The 11,899-nt window shown below is 36.7% G+C and overlaps 1 protein-coding gene across 1 annotated transcript; it reads left to right on the forward strand.

Moving 5' to 3' along the window:
• Positions 1-4,857: 4,857 nt before the first annotated feature.
• On the forward strand, positions 4,858-8,020 carry LOC113299831 (terpene synthase 10-like). The gene is made up of 7 exons (XM_026548926.1): positions 4,858-5,143; positions 5,314-5,581; positions 5,755-6,145; positions 6,323-6,541; positions 6,662-6,800; positions 7,091-7,342; positions 7,452-8,020. Exons 1-7 carry the CDS (start codon positions 4,964-4,966, stop codon positions 7,764-7,766), a joined length of 1,764 nt encoding a protein of 587 aa, XP_026404711.1. The 5' UTR covers positions 4,858-4,963; the 3' UTR covers positions 7,767-8,020.
• Positions 8,021-11,899: the final 3,879 nt, after the last annotated feature.

Here is an 11,899-nt window from a genome sequence, read left to right on the forward strand (position 1 = left end):
CAATGTAATTGATAAATCAAACATCAATGAATTTAATGATTATCATAAGAACTTTGATTCCAAAGCTTAGAATTACAATTACTAACCTTTGATAAATTTGTAAGTGAAATTCAAAATTGAAACTTGCAATGGAACCACCTTTGAGTATAGAACAAACCCTTTAAAAACCGTCAAACGAGCTTAAACATATTCAAAAATAAAAAGGACAATTTTTTTTTTTTGGTTTAATAGAAAATGGTGGAGGATAAAGAGAAAGTGAAGGGGCGATAACTAGGTTTCTTCCCTTAGTTAGCTCAGGCCCATAAGAGTTGCCAACTCCTCTTATCTTATCTTGCCTCTATGGCTAATTTTCATCCAACAAAACGCACACCATAGTGCTTGCTCTTATGAACACTAGAAACGCATATATTTTTCGATCGATGTGAATTTGGTTTAAGTTTTAGTTTCTTTTAATTATGTCCTTCATCTATTTTTAGGGTTCACAATTCCCACTAGCCGGACCTTCCCAAAATTCTTCTTGGGCTCAACACGTTTTCCACCACACAACACTTTTTGGAGTTTGTTTCTTGGCTTGGATGTGACAGTTTTGAACACATACATTATCACGTTTTCAAAATGCAACCATTTGTAGAGAAATATGGTTCCCACTTATGTTCGTATGATCAAAAAATGCCAACCAGACAAATCACATTACGTCGTACATTGACTGAACAGTGATGGGTCATGATGAGCGACTGCAGGGGACAAGTAGATATTTAGTTGTTCCTATTCACCTCCTTAATTCTCCTAATCGAATGATCCACATCAACAGTACTGGGCTTACCATAGCCGATGTGATAATATGTAAATTGATATTGTCCAGTCGATTCGATTAGAGGTGACGGACCAAGACCTAACATAATTAATTGTATATTGAGAAGTCAGAAGCGTACTTGGTCTAAATATACTGTTTTCGATAGTAATTAGAAAACCTTTGTCACGGTGGGAAGGACCGACCGAAAAAAGCGAAACACGGCTATAATGAGACAGTAGATTTCTTTTTGCGATACCCAAAAACAGATGGAACCACTTTGCTTTTCTCTCTATAATTAAGCTGTAGTGGCACGACATTGTTTATAATTTCTGTCTGGATTTTTTTTGGTGGTGATGGCAGTCGCGGTGGTGATGCTATGTGTTGGCCTCCTGAACCTCATTGTTTGGGAAAGATCTCATACAGTATTACAAATGCATGATAATGGCATGCAAAAGAATTTTATCCTTACTTTGCGCCAAAGATAGTGCAGGTTTAATGGCCACTTACCACAACAAAAGAAGCCTAAAGTTTTGTAATTGAATGAAATTAACCACTTGAAACGGATGCCAACTTGGCTTTGTGTATGGTTACTTGTGTACGTTTGCTGTGCATACACGTGCAATGGCATCTGCAGGGCATCAGTCATGTGAAGAAGGGTTGCTTTGTAGCCAATATGCAAGCATCACGCTACAGTCTCCGCTACACCAGATACAACTTAATTTCCCTAGACTAGAGACATGTGTTTTTGCCTGGGACGCGTGGGCAGGTGTAATTTTAAAAGTAAAAAAACGAAAACCTAGCACTATTCCGTTTTCCTCTTTCACTCACATTTACAGCCGCACATTTAAGAAAGAGAGATCTCCATTCTACCATGAAATTAATCTTCCCACTGTGTGAATTGATCAACGGTATCTTGTTCTTTCTGATCAAAGAAACTGTATCTTGCTCTTCGCAAAAAGAATTTGTCACAAATACCGTAGCCTCACACCCTCTCTTCTGCAATCTACTCGATTGGAATTAGAAGTCAAGGTTTCTGTATTTCAATTAGTAGCTAACGTTTGTATTCGGTTGAATTGGATTTTCCAATTAACTTTAGTTTTCCTTAGTATCTCAAAAATCGGAATTGGTGTATGAATTGAAGTGTTGTGTATGAAACTGATGGAGGTGGAGGATGGTGGTGGCAGCGAGAGTGAATTGAAATCCGGAATCGGTGAAACTGAAAAATGTAATGGAAATTGGTTGCTGGTGCTGGTGGTGATAGTGATGGATCGATGGTGGAGGGGGTTGGTGGTGCTACACGGTGAAGCATAATTGAAAATTGGTCGAATATATGAATTAGTGATAATTGTTGCTGGCGGTGATGGTAGTGCTGGTGGTGACAGAATCAGAATTAACTGATTAAGAAAGTATGAAGAGTACTGGTTAAATTGGTGATGAGGTTGGTTGTGAAAAATGAACGGTGGTGGTGAAAAAAGGTGATGCTGTCGGTGACAGTGTAGCGGTGAAAGTAAAAATAAAAGTGAGGACAATGAACTCATTTTTAAGTTTAAGGGTAATTCGGTCATTTCATGTCCTAAAGATTACCACCAAAATTAATCTTTTTCTTAGGTTTCATTCGACAAAAAAGTTTAATTCGGGCTTTTTCATGTCCCAAATACTACCACCAAAATCAATCCTTTTATCAAATTTTCAATTTTCCTTAGGTTTCGTTCCACAAAAAAAAAGTGGTGGTAAAAGAGACTCCTTCCCTGTGGGCCGTCCGATCGGTCGGCCCAACTAAAGAGGTTAAGCAAGGCCCAACTAAAGAGGTTAAGCAAGATAAAGTCTGGGATCATTATGGCGCTTGTTTAGCTATATATAGATTTCTCCTCCTGCGAGACGCACCTAGTTTTCACACCCCATGTATCTAAGATGGCTTCCAGTAAGCAGCAGTGCAATTTAATTAATCAAATTTGTCATCCCAGTTAGATTGTTAATAAGTAGGAGCAGAAAAAGACTCTCTTCCAAAACTTTGTTGGACCGTCGGTCAGTCGAGTTATGAAAGCATCTAATCTAAAGACTTAAAGGCCTAGATAAATAAAGAACTCACGTTGAATGGTGAAGAAATCCTCGCTTCCTATTAGCAGACGTTGAATGGTGAAGAAATCCTCGCTTCCTATTAGCAGAAATAGGCGTTCTTTTATTTTTGTGAAACGAGTGTTTTGGTGAGGACACTTGACAATGTATGATTGGTTTAAAAAGAATAGGAAAAAGAATAAAAAAAGGAAACCAAATTCAATTTGGAATTCATAACGTGGAAATATTTAGGTTAGGGCACTTGGCAACGTATGATTGGTTCAAAAATACAAACTCAAAACGAAACCTAACTTACCGTGTTTGGAATTTTATGGAAGTCCAAATTCAATTTGGAAATCGAATGTGTACCTACATTATTAGGACTATTTTTCCAAATTAATGGAAAAGCGGGGTGGGGGATCCACATTTTTCACACATATTTTCTGCGAATATAAAAGGAATAAATAAATCAGATATGTACATATTTTCCACTTATTTACTGTATTTGCCATGTCACACCAAATCAAAAATGCATCGCCACGGGGGAGGGGGAGGCAAACCCCGCGCTTACATCAAATCTAAATGCATCACCACGGGGCGGGGTGAAGCCACGCGCACAGCAAATCAAAAATGCATCAACACATGCTGGGCATAGCCCCGCACACACCAAGTTAAAAGAAAAAATACCCGGTGCGTTGCACGGGCACAAACCTAAGCTTGATTTATGGAAGTCCAAATTCAATTTGGAAATCGAGTACCTACCATATTATGACTCTGTTTTTCCAAATTAATATATAAAGGGGGAAAAAGATCCACATACTTTCTGCGAAAATGAAAGGAAAAAATAAATAAAATATGCACGTATTCTTCACTTATTTAATTGTATTTTCCCCGCCACACCAAATAAAAAATATATCGGCGTAGCTCCGCTCATACTAAATCAGAAATGCACAGTCACGGGGAAGGGCGATGCCCTGCGCTCACCAAATCAAAAATGCGTCGTCATGGGGCGGGGCAAAGTCCCACGCTCACCAAATAAAAAATGCACCGTCGCGGGGCGGAGCGAAACCCCATGCACACCAAACAAATAAAAGAATAGCCACGGGGCGGGTAAAATCCCGCTCTCACCAAATCAAAAATACGCCTGGACAGAGGCGAAACCCCGCGCACACCAAGTTAAAAGAAAAGAAAAGACAAATCTAGTTTTGATTAAAGTTGGACAGCGCAATAGAAAGCGATATCATATGTGACAGCCTCAGCTTAAATCACATCATTCCAAATTCTATGGACCTGAATTAATTTCACGATTAACACACAAGCACTCTGGACCTGAATTAATTACACGATTAACACACAAGCAAAATCTCTTTCATTTCTTTATTAAGGGAATACTTATCCAGAGGGCCGAACATCGTTTCACTCATGCAACCACTGCAAGAAACTTAATATATTGCAACACCACATGGTTATGGCATAAATTTCTACTAGTGTCGCGATAATCCGTGTAGAAAATATACAACTTCTCTACATGCGGGTAATTTTAAAGTTTTTGCCGGGCGCTTTGCTGCATGACGCTTTGTAATTAATTGCAATATTTACGTCTAAAACTTTTTTCATCCAATTGGTCTTTCATCTTGTAAGACTTGTTCTAAATAGTCACATCTTAAGATCTACATATCTTTGGATCAGATGATATGTACCAACGTTAGAATTCAGTGCTAGATTAATCCACGTAGGTATATGCCAACGATATGGAAGGAAGCGGACGAGGAAGCTCTAAATATGTGATGACCTCAGATTAAGCACGTCATTCCAAAGTCCTTGCACCTAAAATTACACGATTAAAACACAAACATCGTTTCACCTCATGCAACCCAAACAAAACCCCACGACTTATGCATTCGACTATTTCCACCACTTCTCTAAGGATATCCACCCTGTTATCACACACCATATACACCCTATATCTCTAGCTTCTCTACTAAATCCACCCTATATATACCCATCATCTATCCCTTAACAATTAAGACACAAATATACATTCCGGCCCTCAATTAAGACACAAATATACATTCCGGCCCTTCATAAGTTATCATCTGCTGCTTTTAACACTCCATGTCTCTCACCATTCAAGGCCAACTTTCAAGTCCCAGCGACAGTGCTGTATCAGATTATCAGCTCATGATGTCCGGAGTTATAGCAAAAAGCGAAAACTCCACCACGAGAAGATCGGCCAACTACAAAGCCAGTGATTGGGGTCATGATTTTGTGCAATCTCTCAAGAGTGATTATGCAGTGAGTATATAGATAGTCTAGTCTAATGTGCGCCCTACATGAAACTGAGTATCATCATCTAGCTAATAATTTTTCCTTTTGATTCAAAATTACTATATATATATACTTGATAAATTAATAAAAGATCTTTTCTATTCCTACTAAAACTTGTTATATATTTGACTGTGTAGGAGGAGAATTATACTAGACGATCTGAGAAACTAAAAGAAAAGGTGAGGCTCATGTTTGCTGATCAAGTGTGCCGTGGGTCATTATCGTCCACACTTAAGTTGATCAATGCCATTCAAAGGCTTGGAGTGAGTTACCATTTCGATGGTGAGATCAGAGCTTCCTTGGACACCATCAACAAGAAGAATTATGGATGGGAGAAGGATGACCTATTCACCGGAGCTTTACGGTTTAGGCTGCTCAGACAACATCGCTACAAGGTTTCTCAAGGTATATATGCATATTTTCAATATCTATAATATCACTGCAGTTCAATCTGGCTCACGCCCATGGACTGGCAAGTTGCACTTGAGTACTTACAGCCCGCGGTACCCAGAGTGAGAGGGTTAAAAAAGGCTATTTTGTGTGTTTTACTAACTTGAATTTTTTATTTTGCATTGTAGATGTATTTAAGCGCTTCATGGAAGAGATGACGAACACTTCCTCAGCACTTAATGATATACAAGGAATGTTGAGTGTTTACGAAGCCTCGTTCTATGCTTTGGATGGTGAAGATATATTAGATGAAGCCCGAAAATTAGTAACTGAGGTTCTCAAGGAGTACTTGCTGTCATCAGCCAAAGATCAAGGAAATACTAATGCTATCACTGAACGGTTAGTCCGTCATGCCTTGGAGCTTCCATTTCACTGGATAGCTCCACGAGTAGAGGCAAGATGGTACATAGACACCTATGAAATGATGCAAGATATGGACCCATTTTTACTGGAATTTGCTAAACTGGACTTCAACATTTTGCAAGCTAAGTATCAAGATGAACTGAAACACATATCCAGGTAAGGAATAATATATACTTTAATAACGACTACTGATTGTTCTGAGTAGGCTTCATTTGGGTTCGTATGAGGATCTAATTAATGCTTAAGATGCTAATATGAGGCGATTCGTTATTGATCTTATTAAGTGCCTAATTATCTAATGAAAGGTGATATCAAATTAATCTCATTTTACAGGTGGTGGAAAGAGTTGGGTTGTATTGAATTATTGAGCTTCTCCAGAAACAGGTTTGTGGAAATGTTTGTCTGGACCATATGGTGTCACTTTGAGCCGGAGTTTGACATAAGCAGGGAAGAGATCGCCAAATGGGGTGCATTGGCAACTTTAGTTGATGATGCATATGACGTTTATGGTACCTTAGAAGAACTCAATATGTTCACTGATGCAGTTGAAAGGTTCGTATTCTATATTTTTTTCCCTTACTGACGCTGAACTGAGTTAGTGATGAATGGATTCGTTCATGTCTTCTATCTTGGAGATTTAGTTAATGGATCTCACTGATTTTTATTTTACAGGTGGGATGTTAACAAAATTGTCGACCTTCCAGATTACATGAAAGTATTGTTTTTGGCTGTGTACAACACCACCAACGCCATAGCCTATGAGATTCTAAAGAAGCGTGGCCTAGACATCCTATCTGACCTAAAGAAAGTGGTAATTCTTAGTCTAGACATTAATTATGTACTACTTCTCTTTTTCAGATGATGCGCTAAAAGCGTAACCCAGGTCGATATGTCTGGAGATCCTATCGATTTTGACCTGTTGAAGTACATCATATTTTCTTTTGAAATCATTCGGCACACCAGATCTAATCGACCCCTACAAATTAAAGTACTCAACCTAGTATGAGAACACCATTATCATATATATGTCGGTGCTTACCTTCACGTCTGTCAATATGCCAATTTGTCAATTAATTAAATTGTTTTCGTTGGTTTTATCAGTGGGCAGATTTTTGCAAGGCATATTTAGTAGAAGCTAAATGGTACTACAGTGGGTACATGCCGACATTTGAAGAATATATGAACAATGGATGGATTTCAGCCTGCGGATACTCAATGCCACTTTACGCGTATTTGCTTCAAGGGAATGAAATTACAAAAGAAGCTTTGGAATGCATAAAGAACCATTCATCTGATTTTGTACGGTACTCACTCATGATAATTCGACTTGTGGATGACTTGCAAACTTCATCGGTAAGTACACTAATATGTAACTGCAATAAGGTTATTTCGTCAAACACAAACTATTAACTTGTTAGTAAGATTCTAATTTAATGATGGCTTGTATCATTGGTTTGTGTAGTACGAGCAAGAGAGGGGTGACACTCCAAAAGCAATACAATGTTACATGCATCAAAATGGCGTTTCAGAAACCATAGCCCGCGAACACATCAAACAGATGATACATGATCTATGGCAAAAGATGAACGGAGATGAGTATTCTCGCTCTATTTTCCCGCGGCAGTTTATTGATTTTGTAGAAAACTTTGCCCGTAGCTGTCACTGTATCTACCAGTTTGAAGACTGGTATGGAGGTAAAGCAGGACCTGAGATGAAGAATCGAGTTGTATCATTGATAGAGAAACCCATTCAAATTAAAAAGAATTCCCTCACTTAAAGGGCATTGGAAGCATTAATTAGCAGGTGTACTCTAAGACAGACTAGTCTCCGTCAGGTGTAAGAATACAGTTTTCCTCTTTGTTTCCGTTATGTTAGTTACTCGGTGTGAGATGTTTGTTACGTGCAGATGTGGAAGTTTTTTGGGTTGTTTCATTTCTGTTTATGTTGTGTATGATATGTTTGTGTACACGCACGTGTATCTTGTCTGTATTAGTTAAGTCTGAATAAAATATGCAAGGTTTTTTCTCGAAATTTTTCAGTAAGGTTGTGGTATCGTAAATCGTCGAGCGATTTGTTTTTTGAATTTTGAGAATCGAATCGTATGTTAAATTCTGAATCTATGTGATTTGTTATGAAATCGCTATGTATATATGTCGATAAATATCATTAAACTAATATTTTTTTTTTGTAAGCTTTGAATTTTAACGAAGAAGTAGTATAAATATAAAAAAAACATTGAGCAACATGTTTTGGGTTCAAATCTCTACACTCTTAATAAAATTTCATAACATTAATGAATTGTCTGACTTGGTCAAATAAGTCAAGAATCGTAAGTCAACGGGGGAATTTTCCGATTCATAAGAGATATGATTTCAATCAACGATTCAAATCAATGCAAGAATTTTAATCGAATCATATGATTCAAATCGTGAATCGTAGGATTTCTCACAACCATGTCTCTTAGGGTATCAGACTTTTCTCTCTCGCGAGATTGTTTGTAGTGATCATACTTCTTCAACAAAGATCTCAACTACCATCTCTTTTTGATTTGACTTATCATTTCAAGAATCCTTGCCTCTTTGGCTTCAATCACAACGTCAATATCCTCTACGTAGAAAATTTTACCTTAAATTCGTTTCAACAGAACACTCACATGTACTGCTATTATAATTTTTTCAATAACAACTCAAAAATTTTCTCTTCCTTTTCGAAACATATGTAATTTATTTCAATCAAATTGGATAACACTAACCTATGTTGTGTTAGGTGCTCGGAGAGACGAGGCCCCAAACCCTTCGCCTCGCCTCTCCTCGCACCCAGGCACCCAGAAAAAAAATGACTTACGTTTTTGCGCCTTGGGCGTTTTATTAACTAGGAGCCCCCTACAAAACTCGAGCGCCTAATTCATCTTTCATAACATAAACACTAGCAGTTTGTAATGAAACATCAACTTGACCTTATGAGTACAAAATTGGTTTGTTTTATTGATGGTCTTACTTTCCTCCCCCAACGCTGACTAAAAATGGCGAAACTGCAGTGAATCATGGGTACCCTCTTTTGATTCACATGAATCAGTTTGTAATGTCGAGTTTGAATGCAACCTTTACTAAATCGATTTGATCTGTTACTCTTGGAAGAACTACTTTAGAACATTCCTGGGGCAGTTTGAAGATTGAGTTTAATAATTAACTATTTACAAAAAAAAATCGATGTTTCGAGGTGAATTTCTGATGATTCGACGACAAAATCTCAATATGTTAGAGCATTGATCGGTTGAACCCGCATGGAAGAAATAATTTGATAAAATAAAGATATACTTACCTCAGTCGAATAACGAACTAGTGTCATCAAGGTGAAGAGAAGACCAATCCTTACAGCTTGCTTTGTTATAGAGAATGGACAAGAACTCCTTTAAGTAGTCAAGATTTCCAGAATTCTCCTCAAACTCTTTGAAGTAAAACCCTCAGAAAGAATCATTCATCTTGCTAATTTTGACTTGATTGAACTCGGAGAAGTCCATCGTCCCTGGTGTCACAACCTCGTCAGATGGGGAGTCTCACACAATTGTGTAAAACAATATCTTCATTTTCAGAAGATTTTTTTTTCTTTGAGGAATTAACTCCAATTCTAGAGAATCATCACTATCTGTAGAAGCGACTTTCACTCTACAAGGAGGCTGATGACTTGAAGCGGTATACCTAATAAACAAAGATCGGTGTCAATCTCTTTGTTGTCTTGTCCATATTTTTTGACCATTTCCGTAGGTCGGACTCTCGATGTAGAGATTTATTATTTTCCAAATGAATTTTATACCACCATATGAAACTGTCTAAACCCTTTGTTGCTATCCTCTCCAACTTCATTATTGGTACCAATTTTCATTCATTTGTACCCATTTTTCCTCCATTAAATCCATGATTTCTAAGGATAAAACGACTTTAGATACCAATTGTCATGTTCCTGAAGATACAATGACAAGATACAAATATTAACCACTTAGTTCGGAGAATAAAGTTTCTCTGGTTTCAAAGAACACAGCCTTAAATCGAATAAACGATTAGTTTTTGATAAAAATTTGGATAGACAATCTATTACAGCTAGGTTAGTTTTTGATAAAATTTTTGAACCCCCTAGCTTATATAGATAGGTTACGACACTACTATTTAGGCACCATGTAGTTATATTAGCCCACACCCTTACGATTGATAAAGACACCCATTAATAAGCTAATTACTATTAATAATCATAATATTAAATATTGACACTGATTGGGATATGGAATACCCTCTTCTCATCATATTGCATACATGAAAAATTGTTTCCAATAACAGTTTTTTTTTCTTTTTTCCCTTTCCTTAATTAATCTTGGGTTACATACGGACGTTAAATCGAATATATTTCTTGCGAAATAAATTAACGTGTCTCAGAAGTAAGTTATATTACAACAATTTAGGAAGTTAAGTGGTTTCATCCATGATATACAAACCGTGACATTTTATGGGCTATCTATTAAATTGGATCGATACTCCCAAAATTAAGCTAGAGTATTTAGAACGTCGGTTTCGACAAAAGTGCACTTCGAAAAGACGGGTTATGACAAGACATATCTCTTCATAACGTATGCGAAGAAGCATCAGTAATACTAGTAACCATGAACAGTTGCAATGTTTGAAATCGAATTTCAAATTGAAAGGTACATACCACCAACTTATGTCTCTTCAAACCATAAAACAATTACATACTATCTTTTTTCTTTATTTCTTGCTGGTTACGTACATCAATAACTAAATCATATGTTTAATCTACCCTAACCGAATATTTATTAGATATTCAACAACCGTCTTTTACACCATTTTATGGTCAACAATATGTTATTTTAGTGTATTTTTTGCTGTAAAATCTACCAATTATTCTAGGAGTGAAAATGGTCACATGTTAAGAATAGTGCTTGCTGATAAATGTGTATGGATATGTCATGTGCCTAGGTTTGTCCTATCTTGATAAGTCCCTTTTACGGCGTAAGGAAAACCCTAATAGAACTTGTAATCAGAGTATCTATCTTTATTATAACATTTTATCATGTTTGGTCCTGACTATATATATATTATTTGATAGAAAGATCCATACATTATATTAAGAACAGAAAATTACAATATAATGGTATATTACAATACGAAAATATAAACAAGAAGTATTACCACTTAATATCAACATAGAAAACATAATATCAAATAAATAACTTTCTGCACCTACAAGAAAGATGCAAAAAGGGGTTGGAGAAGATGTTTATAAATAATGAACATGATGGTGAGTAGCAAGGTTTGCGAGATTATGAGCTAGTAATTTAGCTCTTCTCATTCGATAATCGAGAGAAATAGTGTCGAGGGACTTTAGTTCCCATAAATTAAACCCAAGTACAGTGGGTTTTGTTTGGCTCCTGTCCTTATGTGAGAGTACAATTCCAAGTCTTCTATTTCTAGGTTTTGTCTTGGGTATATAGGTAATGAGAGAATTACCTGAAGACAAGATGGGAAGTTCACATTTTACATCTTTCAACACGTTATGGGTGATGGTGCTTGTATAACGGCTGAATAAGTATCTACAAGTCATGCAAATCGGAAGTGTTGGAAGAGATAATTGTCGCAGAGGAATAAAAGTAGAAAAAAGTAACTGATAGATTTGTTCAGACATCAAATTATTCCTAAGAATAACGACTATGAACATTGATTATACAGACCTCGCAACTCCAAAGAATCACAACTATAGATATGATGATTATTTAGACCTCAGGAATAACCCGACTATAAATAAAAATCAAAATAGAGTTAAACCAAGTTAAAAAATAACAAAATAATTTTAATAATCAAAAGAGTCTCCCAATTATCGTTTTTGGAGATCCTTACACAGATA

Source organism: Papaver somniferum, chromosome 7, assembly GCF_003573695.1.
Source record: "Papaver somniferum cultivar HN1 chromosome 7, ASM357369v1, whole genome shotgun sequence".
Lineage (NCBI taxonomy): Eukaryota > Viridiplantae > Streptophyta > Magnoliopsida > Ranunculales > Papaveraceae > Papaver > Papaver somniferum.